The sequence below is a fragment of the Poecile atricapillus genome, chromosome 1 (assembly GCF_030490865.1).
Source record: "Poecile atricapillus isolate bPoeAtr1 chromosome 1, bPoeAtr1.hap1, whole genome shotgun sequence".
NCBI classification, from domain to species: domain Eukaryota; kingdom Metazoa; phylum Chordata; class Aves; order Passeriformes; family Paridae; genus Poecile; species Poecile atricapillus.
The window spans coordinates 151402150-151416890 of record NC_081249.1 but is presented as its reverse complement, the minus strand read 5'-3'; the positions used below and the strand labels follow the sequence as shown (position 1 = coordinate 151416890).

The window sequence follows — 14741 nt, the reverse complement described above, 5'->3', positions numbered from 1 at the left end:
CCCTTTACCCTTCCCTACGAACTCTTACAATAACAAACCAGACTAAAATTAGAGCTGCTTTATAGTACATTCATTTGATTATCATTGTCTCGGTACTGATTGAAGACCTCACATCAGTAGGAGGGATACCCTTTACATCAAGCTTCCCTGATGCTGATGCTCAGCTCTGGGATCCAAGGAGGAAGTCAGGTCCTATTTTTTCTGCTCAGGTTTCCTTCACAACCACTCAATCCCCAGAGAAGGATTCCTAGCATTGACTTTACCTCGTCCATGCCTTGTTAACTTTTCTTATATTTTTAAAAAGACGGGAATACATTTTGCATCCTCCCAGCCTGGCTTTGCCCAATACACACTGTGAGAAATCAAGAGGAGATGAGGGAGGAAGAAGATGATGTCAAATTACAAAGTTTGCAAGTCCAGCTTTTCTAACCTCAGCAAAGAGGCAGAGGCAGCTGCAGGTAGGTTTGGAGGAATTTCAAGAACTCACCCTATTTGAATAACACACAGCCTCCAGGCTCCAGAAACATGATACTCTGATGCTGATCATTTAAGGAGAAAAAGGGCTAAGGATTATTAAACTGCTCATCCAGGCCTGCAGCTGGGGGTGACTCAGAGTGCAGAGTTGGAAAAATGCCCATGTGGCAAGATTAGAAACTCATTTGTGTAGTTTATGTGGCCTTGCCAGGAGCCTCCGTTTTTTTTCCAAACCTTCAGTTTATTAACTTTAAAAGCACTCCTTTCCTGTTGGGGATCTGGCATGGCTGCAGCCCGGCAGCCCTTTCTCCTTTTGCATTAACAACACTTAAAGGCTTTCTTTCCTTTTCAAAATCGACTGTGTGAGATCATCTGGAATTTTCAAATGTGCTCGCTCTTTTCATTTCTTTCTTTGTCCCAGGGTTCAATTTAAATCCAAGTGCTTTTAAACTAACTGTATTCAGCCAGCCAGCACTTTCAGGAGTATATGTTATGAAAGCAGGAAAAGAAAAGGCCTTCTTGTCATCAAAACCATAATAATTATGTGTCAAATGTAATTACTGCTCTGTGGGTAATACATCTAATACTCGGTGACAGAGTAAGCAGCCTGCAGAAGTAGAAAGTAACTGGTGGCAGGATCAAATTTGGTGTAAAATTAACCATCATGCTTAAATATTCTGTCTTATAAAGTTCTACCAAAAATGCAAAGGCAAGGAAAAAAGGGGGTTTTTTCTTCATCTAAAATTGTTAATGTGCAAAAGCTCAGTTCTCTCCACCTCCATACAATGAATCACAGCTCTTTTAAAATAAGAAACACTGCTATAAATTTGTACATTACAAGGATCACACTCTTGTGAAGGAGCTCATCTAACAGGAAGGAATTAAGTGTGGGAGTTCTCTCCTCTTAACCCATTATGTTTCTTCATTATTACCTTCACACTGCACGCTTGATTCATTCGATAAGAAACAAGCTTTCCACATTTCCTTACCTTCTTTAAAATACACAAACTAATGAGCAGCTGGTGAGACTGACATGTGCCTGTGAATTTGAAGACTACTGAAATGTGTAGTCATATTCTGAAGGAGCAAAAAAGTGCTATGTCAGGAAACAGTATTCTAAATATGACAGCAAGTGTGAGAAACTTGTCCAGTTAAAAAAATACATGTCCTCCCCTCCCTAACACTCTTCCAAGTAGACTTGAAAAACCTAACATATTCAAAAAACACTTTAAAAAAGTAATGATTTGCTAATGTGAGTCTAGATTCTGAAAATAATCATCAATAACCATGTTTAGCAGTTATATTCTGAGTAAAATTAATTAATCTAATTGTTACCTAAAGGCATAAGTTTTTTGTAGGAATGATCTTTTTTACTAGAGTTAACATTATATATACATGTGTCTTTACTAATTTGTGTAGGCCTATATAATAGTAAATTGAAGAATAATAAGAATACACTAAGTGGCTCTACATTCTAGTCCTTAGTTTTACTTGCTCCTGCATGATAATCAGAAAAACAGGACTTCTGTACCTTTTCATTTCAACTTTATTAACATGCTTTGATTTTCTTTACATTTGCTTTGTCTTTCTTTTTCAGGAATGTTTCCTAGCAGATATATTTAATGAAATATTAATAATATTAGAGATCTTTGAAAAGTTTGAAAGATTTTCAAAATGTCTTTACATCTGAATTAATTTTTTCAATCTAAACTTTCTTTGAAATTTTGTAACTTGAAATACTCATCAAGTAACTATAATGGTTCATTATATAAGGAAAATTCATGGTTATAATTTATTACATTGGAAGCCTGATTTTAAAGATCACAGTCATCCAATTAAACAACAGTGTTCTATCAAAGAATTAAAATCAGTTTTTTAAAAATCCAGCACTTAAAAAGGTGCTCCCAAATAAGGAATTGACCAATATTTCATGATTTATAAATTGCAGACTTGAGAAAAAAGAAACTGGAAAATGCTGGACAAACCACCAGCTTTTAAAGATTTAGTATGGGATATTTATTCTTTTCTCTCTAGGCCTATTCCTTTTTCCACGTATCAAAAAAAAAAAAAAAGCCCCAGATAAGTATTTTTATGATTTTTGGGTGCTCCAAATAAAAACTATTTGTTAAGTTAAACCCAAAGTTTGTCTCCAGTATTAGGTGTGAGAAAATGAAGGTATCTCATGGACTTGTTTTTGCCTGGTCAATAGGCATGTTCAAATACTGTTCTGCTTTGTAATAAGACTTCGGAACACATTTCACTGACTACCAAACTATGCATGTACAGACATACTTAGCAGCATTTGCTAGCAGTCTCAGGGCAAGATTGTTTGTAAAAGTTATTGGTATTACCTAGAACAGGTAGATTATAGGAAAGTATTTCCACTAATTAGCCTCCGTGTTCTCATGTGTTTATTTCTTGAAAAGATATCACAATTCTGTCTCCTATAAATGGCTAATTGGCACCGACTTTAATTTATGGAAAGTGCTAGAAAAGCTTCACATTCAAGTTAGCAGTGCGAAACTGATTGTATCAGTAATGAAAGAGCAGTGTTGCTTAACAAAGGTTATTTCCTCAAAAAAAAATTCATCCTAATGGATAAAATATTTGGGGCTTACCTGGTACACATACCTTGGGTATACTAAGGGTGCTTCCTTTAAATTTCAGTAATCCCAGTTCCACTGGGTGTACTATGTAATACAAGCAGTGCTGTCTGTACACATAATTATCAGCGCTTGAGGAACACAGGCCCAAAAGCATTCTCCGGCTTTCTTTGGATAAATAAGATTGATGAAAAGAATGGCTCAGAACTACCAGGTTTGGTTATGCTTTCTGAAGAATTAAGTCAACATGAAAGAAATCATGTTTTCAAACAGTATTGCTTTCTTTAGAATGATACCCCAATTTATTGAACTGTACTTATTGGGTCCCAGGTTCAGATGCTACTTTTGCTCATCAGCCACTGCTTGTTGCTTGAACTAAACAACAAATCTGTAATTTTCAACTTGACAAAAATTAGCTCCCAAAAGAAAAAAAGTTTCAAATACTTCTGACTGGCTTCTAAATTGGAAACACCTGTAAGAGTTATATCTTTTCCTGACATAAGTTAGTGATGAGGAGTTCAGATAAGAGCTACATAGACAAAAATAAAATAGTACAATAAGTATTTCAGGTACCAGAAAAAGGATTGCTGCAAGTAGATAGGTATAAGAGAAAAGAATATGTGACCCCAGCCTGCTGACTTCCTATAACACCAAAATAGATGCTTGATACCTCTGTTGTGTTAACCAGAAAATGACTGCCTGAAGCAAGATCAAATGTCTCATTAGCACTTATAATCGCTTCCATAAGATGAAAACAGATGAAAGAAGAAAGGATGAAATTCAAAGAGCAGAGCAAAAAAATGGATCACTTTTGTTCTGTGGTGTGCCTTCTCTCTCAGATGGGCCTCTCATAATTAACCTGAGTTCAACAAAGTCATTATAAATGGAGTTCCAGAAAACCTGATCCCACTTTTCACAGTGTTCATAAATACAGGGGATGGTTCATTGTATAACCACCAGTAATTACAATAAAGTATAAAATTTCTTCCTGAACAAAATTTTAAGAATAGATTTATTACTACCTTCCAAACTGATGACAGCATGTTCTCTCACTTTCATATCTCTATGTTTTCAATATGGAAAAGAAATCAGCCTTAACCACTAGAAAAGTAATATTCTTCCAGAATTCTAGAAATCCACCTTGATTCCATCTCATCAGGGAAGTTATCACTTAATTTATTCTAACCTATGGGCTGTGCTAGCCTATGAGATTGCTGTTGATGATGCATGAAGAATAATATTGATTCATATTGCAGATGCATAAATTTGATACGTGGAAAGACCTACCCATGCACTGAATACATGAAGTAAGGGATAGCTACATGCAGTTGCTTGGCTACATTTAATGACTTCTGACATGTTCAGGAGCAGAATGCTAATAAGAATTAGTTTTTAAGAAGTGATGCTGAAGAGATGGAGAGGCTACTACAGTCACTCTACAGAGTGCAACATGGTAAGGACCACCAGATTTCATCTTCAAGATGACTGACAGACTAAAGAATATTCCAGGTTATGCTAGGTGATGTTATTTTTCCATGCTTCTGTTTCTCTTGATTATAACATCTAATATTTAGTGAGGCAGCCAGTTCTGTGACATTACTTACCAGAAAGTACAGGCTCAGAACAGTGTGCTGTTATGAGAGAAAGTAGTTGTAAGAATCCATTATTTCCTCCCATTTAATTAATTATGGTTTAGTAAAACACAGTATGTTAGATGAATGTAGGTATGAACTGTTTTACTTTCTTGGTGCTTAGATTGCTGGATTAGTTTATATCCACAAGTATAATAATTCAAATCTACTGACTTGACAATGTGCAAGTATTGTGTGTTTGGACATAAGTGCAATAAGACCAAGAAAGATCAGAAACAGTTTGAATATTAGCATTCCCTTATAATTTTCCTGTCTTCCACTTACAAAAAAAAAGAAGTTCTTAAATATCTCTGATGGGAGGCTCACAAGGAAGAAGGTCTAGTAAAATCAAAATAAATAATTTGCATTTAAGGATAAGGGTAATATGAAAGAGATAGATACCTTTCTTCATATGATTTCTTTGGTGATGGTGGTATTTACCTCCAGGTTCTCTAAATCAGTATTGTTATTAATGATTTATGAACAAAATGAGCTTTCAAAGGGACTGGATAGCACCCTACTGAAAAATTCTTTATGGTACAGTGGGTAGATACTAACTTCTGGTTTCATAGTACGAACTGAAGTGGATATCATCACAACAAAGTTGGGTTTTAACAGAGTTTTAAGTGACTTGTAAATTATAAAAGTCTGAGAGTGTTCTCTGTGAAGAAAATGTCTCTGTCAAATTTACATAGCCACATTTATTTTGGTGACACCAGGTAAACACTGTCTTCTGAAGTGAACCAAAATGAAAAGTTATGATATGTAGGATGGCATGGAATAGTGTGAAAGTCACATCATTTACTTCACTGAATACTCACAGTGTAAATCCAAAAATTACACACAATCTTAACTGGTCAGTATCCTTTATCAGCAGCTGTGAAAAATCCCACACACTGATGAAAATGCTGTAGAAAATGCACAACAGGTTCTGTGGAAGGTTGATGTTTTGCTGGTTTCTCACTTAGATGAATAGCTTCTGAATGAAGAATGAATATAATGCATGATCTCCACAGTGGGAAGTTGTTCTTTTGGTGTACTATGTTTTTCCTGCTAACTTAGATGTTTCTTCCATTCAATCAATGTGCTTATAGCAACTGCAAGATCAAGCTGTAACTACTGTGACCAGGGCCAAATTTAAGTAGCAAAAATGTTGCCTCTGTTTTCCACAAAGAAGGAAATGTTGATTTTAAAAGTAACCTTCAGTTTATATCTCCCTCTCTCTCACCACTATTTAAATTTTCTAAAATCCTCTTCCTTCCCTGTGCAATTGTTCAGAATTTCTTCCATCCACTTTCTTCCTACATACAACAAATATGGCTTTAATATTGAATTTGCTGTACTTAATAATTATTAACAAAGTGGAATTAAAAAATACATGCCAATTATAAAATTATTTTTCTTTCGCAGTTGTCTTAACATTTTTCCTACCTTAATTTCCTGCCTTTAAAATCTTCCTCTTTATGAGAAATGTTATATGTAAAATGACTCAGTCAAGACAGAGATGACTATGAGGCATTAAGCATGTATCGGTTTTGCCCCTTAGTTCCACCATCTGCTGTGATACACACAGTGCACTTCCAAAAGAAAAATATTCTCTGCATTAAGCTCATTATAGAACTGACAAACTTTGATAGGAAAATAATAATTCTCTACATTGTCGCTTTTGCTATTTCAACATTTACTATCAACTGCTACTTAAATTCAGCTCATTACAAAGCACACTGCACAATCTACTACACAAAAAATACACATCAGCATTCAATCAATTTGGTTTGAAGTAAGAAACACAAGGGACTACCAAGATATACCTTGGGCTGTAAAACAAAGGTTATCAGGTTCATAGGAAACCTGAAGTCAATCACACTTAGAGTGTTCTCCATCTTTCTTCAAATCAAAAAATTAATGCAATTTTTTAAATCATGAAAATGTGTTAAAAGTATGAAAGTAATAGAGATCCAAACCTGCTATATGAGAAAAATATGCATTTTCCCACAAAGAACCTATGGTCTCATTTTTATGGAGACAACACCTTAACAAAACTAGCAAGAAAAATACTGACACTGATAAGCATGATAAAATATTACTACCATACTCTATTTTGGTACAACAGCAATATATTACATACACATAAAATTAACTTAACCAGGAAGGCACATATTTCAGAAGTTCAGGAAAACAAATTCAGTTTTATAAATAGTATGATCATGAAGTCATTCAAAACAATGGACCTTTCAACAATAAAAAGCTTCTAGATATGTTTTCTAATGTATCTTTATAAAACCAGGTTTAAAAAAAAAAGGGAAAGGGATAAAAGCTTATTATTGAATATATGCTACTCATGCTGTTTCTTTTACAGATATACTATATGCATATGAAGATAAATTTTAATACATAGAGATGCACAGGAACCAAAAATTAATTGTGATTAACATAATTATGGTTAACATTTATTATAAAGTATATACCTATACTTTGGTAAAAGCATTGGTATGACTTTTTGCATGGTGACATTCTGAGCTCTGTCTGGAATTCACCCCTTACAAACTTTAGGAAATGCTGAAAAACATGTGGTTACTCACCGTCAAGTTTATATAACCTTGCCCTGCATGAGAACTGCAACTGTCCCTTCCAAAATAAAAACAAAATAAGGAAGGGATACAGGGGTTCCCCTCCCCCTTTGCCAAATGAATATGTTTCTGTGTCCTGTCCAGGCTCCAAGAGAAGGAAGTTGGGTTCAGTTGTCAGAGTGCCAACGCCACGGCTCAGGAGAATAGAGCTCCATTGCCTGTTCTTGTGCTGACGTCCTGTGTGAACCCGGGTAGCTCACAGTTCCCTCCCTTCCCCCGAAAAATGAGAATAGCACTGTCCTAAAGCCAGCTGTGGCACTGATAAATAAATACGAGGCTGAAAGATATCCAGGTTGTGTGAGGGGTGGGAGCACAGGCACAGCAATACAATCATTTCTCTTCTTTAGTTGGCTCACAGAATATTGCTGCACGACATACGTGGAATATACAAATGCATTTTCTCTTTCAAATTATCCAACACAGATAAAGATGTCTGATTCTAACCATTCCAACATTCAACCATTTCAGAAAACTGAGGGTAACAAAGTCTGGGAGTTTGACATTGTGACATCACAGCCTAACATTACCATCCATTTAGTCATTGTTATTAGACAATAATATTACCACCCTTATTACTGGAATAGCCATAGACATGACTATGTTAGAGTATCCTAAACCAAATATTTTTGGATCTCGGGATTTGAGATATTTTTTAAATGTATAAGGGAATAATACTTAGGAGGGTAGTGGTACTGCTTGTACATAACCTACACTTGATGATGTGTGTTGTACTGTTCCAGGCAGAACTGCTCTGCTGAACTCAGTGATCCATCTTCGATTTTTGTGATTCTGTCTTTCCTTCCACACATTCTCCTTCAAATTTATTTAAAAAAATAATACCTGATTTATTTAATTGGAATGTATTCCTTTAATTAAACTTGGAAATACTGTTGAGAGTGGAAATACTCTTGAGAAAAGTACTAACTGTATTTCCTTGATTAGCTTATTGCTTTTTATGGGAACTTGCAAAAGAAGACAAAAAAACTAACTAGCAACCATTTGAAATGAAATCACTTAGTCTTCATGGATAAGTATTTTCCTGTAAATATTTGATTCTCCATTTACCCACCATATGTCCAGTAAAAACAAGGGATGGAAAGTGGCCATTTCGGTGACCTTGTGTCCCTCCCTTAGAGGAAGGCAGCTGACAGGTAGATATATGAACAGTTTGTTATTGCAGATTCCAGATCTTGTGATTATCTCTGACTCAACTTCTGGGGTTTTATCTGGAATTCCTGTGCCAGGTCAACTTGTGTACTACTCCTTGTCTTTACCTTGTAGCGACCCCAGGTTAAAAATACACCTTACAATAATACATAACAGTTTCCAAAATTACTGGTTGAATTGAAATAATGATGGCAAGCTCCAGACTAAGAATGATCCAAAAGATATGTCTCAAAATGTAGACTTCAGTTTATCTGTGAAGATATTATCATTATGTTATTATGCTATCATTTATCTATACATTTTTTGGTTTAGTTTTCAGATTTACTTGATGCAGTAGATACAGTAGATAATTACCATTCATTTTATTATTTAATAAACCATATCAATTATATAATCTTTCAGCATATTATGTGATACTGCCAGGTATTTTTAAAATACCTTGTTAGAATTGCTTGTGATTTATTGGATGAGGAAAGATAATTATTTACATCTAAATTTCTTTTATGTGTTTAGGATATAATTCTATATTTATTAATTGTAAAATAAGCAAAATATAACTTATGAATCAGTGTCACTAATACTTATAAAGCACTCTAAGTTCCTCTGGTAAATATTTTGGCAAGAATGTGGCACACATTGGCAAATTTTGTCTAAATCTTCCTGCTCCTTTATCCAATATCAGGTTATATTTCCTTGCCTCCTCTAAATAAATTTCAAATTCTGCTGATGTCATGTCCTTTGCTAATATTTTTTGCTACATTAGGCCACTTCAAAAGTTTTCTTATTTTCCTCATCAACAGAAAAAAACCCCCACTTTTAATTTTTGAAAGCTATGGATGTCTTATTTTTGAAATACATCCTAGTAACCTAGGATAAGGTCATCTCTGGCCTTTCTTACAGCAAAAAATAAATGCATTTTATTCCTCTTCCCCATCATTCACTTCCTCCTGTAGATAGCATAGATGTTCTGGCAGAGATTTGCTGACATTTTGCTTCCTTCTCATTAATCTCTATCTTCTGAGCCCTCACTAAAGCACACCTATCATTCTCAGGGTAATGTTGCAGGGTTTCTCCAATTTCCTGTGGGAATATCTTTCTAGCAAGATGCAGAAGCCAGGAGAGAATTGTGACAATGCACTATAAAGTGAACAATGCACATGTTATTGGAGAACTAAGGGAGGAACAGGGGACAAGAGTTCTGCTATTTTTGCTCGTCTCAACACAAGATTAGCCTTCCCTGCACGTAAACACAGGAAAACAGGACATCTTCTCCTTCAAACTTGGACTTCAAACTGCAAGTTAGAGCAAGTGCCTAGATTTGGGTGGTTTGCCATGGCTCAGTCCTGTCTCTGTGCTATGATTTGTTGTTTCTCAGTAGTACTGGCTCACTGGGATTTCCTGAAAGGTGCACAGGTACCAAGGAATACAGCAAAATAAATGGATCTGAAAAACAATAAAAAGCACTTCATTAGAGATTGAATTTATAATGCAGAAATACGTATTTTTTTTTTTTTTTTCCAGTTACAGTGTTGCACAACCTTTGTAACCAGGTTTGGATAAAATAAACAAGAAGGAAATACATAAAGGAGTCTACTGCCTCAACAAAGGCATGTGGATGTAGCTGTTGAGTAGATCTCTACCATTTTAGATACTCTGTGGTATCAGCCTTGCCTCCAGCCACCATTCCAGAAGTAACCAATATTTCCATACATCTTACAGCACATGTTCTGTCTCCACATGAATATGCCAGGTATCTCAGAGCATCTCAGATGACACCAGATGTTTAACTTGGAAACTGGGGACCACCCTTCACACCTGCATGCTTGTGAGCCTGTTGAATCTGAACGCAATAAATACACTACAAGCCCCTCTTACTGTGCAGACAATGTACACCCAACTTCAGAATCAGTCTTTTTATGCTTCTCTAAGAATAATTCCCTCACTGCAAAGCTTTAGAATGATATTCTTTATCTTCTCGTGTTATGAGATGTTAAAGATGAAAATAGCATAGTAACATAATGATATGTTAGAGCAGAAATGCTTTGGAAATCGATACCCGTGCTCCTTAAGCCGGCACTTCCCTTCATTGCTTCCAGTTTTCTCAGCTGCCAAAGAGGACAGGTTTTTTTTTACCTCCTCCCCATTTTTTCCATATGCCTGTGCATTACACTATCTATAGGGTGACAAATTTGAAGTGCATACAAAGAATTAACATATTTAATTTTTAGAAAATACACACATAACAATTCTTTTTTTGATTTAGTAGAGTGCTTATAGCCAAAGTGGCATTATACCAATGACTAGCTCTTTCCCAGAAAAATTAACAAGAGATTTCAATCCAAACTGTTTAGAGAAAACGCATTGCTAGATGACCTGGGAAGATCACTGTTGTGAGTGTGGCTCTAGAATTATTTTCTTTTTGACACCATACCTCACTAGAGAAGTTAAAGTGCTGTTATGTCATGGATGTTGGCATAAGGGGAAAAATTAAAAAGAAAAATTAGCTTTTGAAACAAGTTATCTGGCATTTAATAGTGAATGGTGGAAGGTTAAAGATGTTAAGATCATAGCTGATAATGGAAAACTAGAAAACGAAAGAAGTAGCCTATGAGCTATGGCTTTTAAGCATATAGGAAAAGAAACATCTGACTTGAAAGGTTTAATCCCTAACCCCTTTACATTTTGCAAGGGAAGCTGCTTATAGTTGGACATTTTGCATTTCCACTCAACAGGCCAACATGCTGGGATACAGTGGCTGAATCAGAAAAATGGATTCTAACCAAAATGTAGTGCTCAACATGAGGATCTGTGACTCTGCTCAGGTTACCAATTTCTTTTCAGCTTATTTGTTACACCTATGGCAACAGTAACCTATTGTGTCAATAATTTTATTCTAATGATGGAACAATTGAACAATTATCAGGAAAAGAAACATTTTCAAAAAAGACTGGCTACAAGGAAGGAAATAAAACATCATATAAATAATGATTACATAATATCTTGTTTGATACTCTGAGTTACTGCTCTTCCTTCACTAGTAAAATGTTCTCTCCAGTTTTGTTCCTTCGTACAAAATATCCTAAGTCTGTTTACAGAAGAAATAATTCAACTTACATTGTAACTGCCAGCTTCTTTTAAAAGTGTCTATAATGCACATATTTGCATAACTCTGAATGTTTTCAGGTGCAAAACATTATGGCTTCTGAATCAAAACACCCCCTAAAAAATGCTTAAGGCTATCCTTACCCAAGAAATATCTTCACTGAGGTTTAAGTAAAAGCAAAAGGAGATGATTTTGTAAATTGAAGCATGACACATAGGCATTTTTTAAAATATTCTGTAACAAATAAGAGTGCAAATAAAAAATTAGGACATTTTCTTATTGACATAACTTGTGCTGTCATAATTTCAAAATGCCTCATTGAACTGAGGAGCCTGTTGCTACAGATAATATGCAGATGAAGTAGGAAGCAGACATATCTCATGTCTGCTTAAGCAAAGCAAACTGTACCAAAATATACAGAAATAGCTGCATGGAAGTATTAAGTACCTTACCAGCATGTCAGTGAAAGAGTAAGCTTAAATTGGTGGGTTACATGATGAGAATATTGAAGTTTCTGAAGTTCTCAGACCTAGCTAGATATATGCTTTTTCTGTGCATTCAATAATTTTCTCTGCTTTTATCTATTCTGCTCATACAGCACACATCCACATGGAAAACAATGGCTCCATTCTGGTCAACAGAAAAATGAAATATTTGCTGTATAGGTAAAATAAATGTTTCTCCAAAGAAAAGGATGTGGCTTTTATGATTGCATCTGTTCATTCAGAGTCACTGTTAAGGTCATAAAATTGACAACTCACTTTTGTCAAGATTTGCAAATGAAAGATTAACAATATGAGTGCCCAGACTCTTTTACAGAGTGCAGAGTTTCCTCAGTATTATTGACACAACTAATAAAAAATATTAGTAAAAGACTAATGATTGGAAGGTACTAAACACCTGCTTCTGTAAAACAAGCTTATTCAAGACAAGGGAAGATCTGACACCTTCCAAATAATTTCTTAAATCTAATTGAAACTACATCTCTAACACAAATCACAAAACAGAAGTTAAAAATTCTGATTGTAAAAGAGCAAGACATGCTTAACAAAGTCACATGAAAGCTACTTTTCACAAACTAAATTTAACTAAGTGCAGAAAATCTGGAGTGGTTCCTCTCCAGTGACACAGTCAGTGTGTGTTAATTTATTAATCACTCTTCTTTTGCTAACATCATCCCTAGGACATTATACCCCCCATATTCTTAAACAGGCAAGGGAGACTAACTGCACATTGTACGTGGCAGCTAACAAAATAAGTCATTAAATGCCTAGGAAAAAACAGACTTGAATAGATGGTATGCAACAGAGAAAGACAGTTGACAAAATATGGATTTTGCAAACATCCATTAATCAAATAAATTCAAATATTTGTTTAGAAAATTGTCTTTCACAGATCAAAATGAGTGAACTAGTATTGTCAAACAACACAAATTGAGCATTTGGCTTGACATCAAAACAATTACTGAGAAATAGTCAGTGTAGTCTTTATTCAGATTCAGGGCATCTTCCTTTTTCAGGAGTCCCATTCCTGTTTCTAGGGCCATCCAGAGAGGCAGATGCAGAGCAAAGGAAAGAGGTACAGTTCAGTTTGCTCCTTGCTATCTTAGCTGGTATTTGGTGTGCCATTACCTTATGCTAGGAAAAACAAATCAAAACAGGACATGTTGCCAGCAGATGAATTCATAGTTAAAGGAACAGCTAACAGTTGTAAGATGTTTATCAGCTCTGCTTGCTTGTTTTGCAGATGTATCCATACTTTCTGTCATATTATGGGGGTTTTTTTGTTGTTTTTTTTGGTTTTTTGGGTTTTTTTTTTACTGTAATGTGGTAGAGACATCCCAATGGTCAGGATTCTCTGTGCCAGCAAATTCTAAAAGATATTCTTAAAACAAATACACGATGAATGACAAGTGGCAGTAGAAATCCATATGCTACCCAGAGGATAATGCAGCAGTGTTTCCTGAACAGCCTCCATGCTCCTTTATGATAGAGATTAGATGGAACTAGAATTTAATCTGCCTGGCAGCAATCACAAATGAGGGATTCAGCAAAAATTCGGCTGTTCAAAATAGAGGATTATGCTTACACATGTGTGCATACTCTGGGAAAAAAGAACTTACAGTATGTAATATATATGCTTTAAAAATTAATCATTCATTAAAATGTATTAGTCTTTCCTCCCAATAATTTCTTCTTTTCAATTGGTATTCCTTCTGTATAAAAGTATTAGAAAACTTGCAAAAAATCAAAAATAAAACCTCTATTTTTTATGTTTTGTCTTTTTATATTTTGTCTTTCTTTACCTCAAAATGCCTCCACTGAAAGTTCCACAAAATATTTACATAATCCGTATAAAAAAATCTTGATTTTAAGACCTGAAATATATGTAAGGAATTTTATATGTTTCTGCTTTTTTGCTTCACTGTGCTCAAAATGTTAAGTATTTTTAAGTGTAAACTTAAAAAAAATAGGCTTTTAATATAAATTTATATTGAGAAAACAAAATGCAAGGTCCAAAACTTACAAAAAATTATTTTTTGAAAACAAATTCATACTATTTCTTCAAAATCTGGGTCTTGTTTTACAATACATAAAATATAAAGCTGATAGAACCATTGAAGGGGATTTTTAATTTAGGTATTTATTTCACTCTCTGTTTTTTATTTTTTATTATTTATTGTTACCTCTTTCAATTGAACAAATAAAATTTAAATCAAGTACTGATATATGCTTTTGCTGTCATTGGCGGCAGGGGAAAGCAGGACTATGTTTTGTAGGGTGTTATTTTTTCTTACGCTTCACTGAATGAAAGTGCTGCTCTAAGAACAGATTAGAATAGAATAGAATAGAATAGAATAGAATAGAATAGAATAGAATAGAATAGAATAGAATAGAATAGAATAGAATAGAATAGAATAGAATAGAATAGAATAGAATAGAATAGAATAGAATAGAATAGAATAGAATAGAATAGAATAGAATAGAATAGAATAGAATAGAATAGAATAGAATAGGTCTTCCTTCCATTAGAAGGGACTTAAAATAATCATCTAATCCATCTAATTAACCACGTCAGGGCTGACCAAGTCAGACCATGATAAGGGCCTAGGGGACCAACTGCCTTTCCGGGA

The 14741-nt window shown here is 34.7% G+C and overlaps 1 protein-coding gene across 1 annotated transcript in view; it reads right to left on the bottom strand.

Moving 5' to 3' along the window:
* Window positions 1-14741, bottom strand: part of LOC131585035 (outer dense fiber protein 3-like) — a 103159-nt gene that overhangs the window by 10705 nt on the left and 77713 nt on the right. Inside the window, exon 5 of the mRNA XM_058850751.1 lies at window positions 7291-7533. Within this exon, the coding sequence (XP_058706734.1) occupies window positions 7291-7533 (243 nt within the window). The remainder of the gene's footprint in view (window positions 1-7290; window positions 7534-14741) is intronic.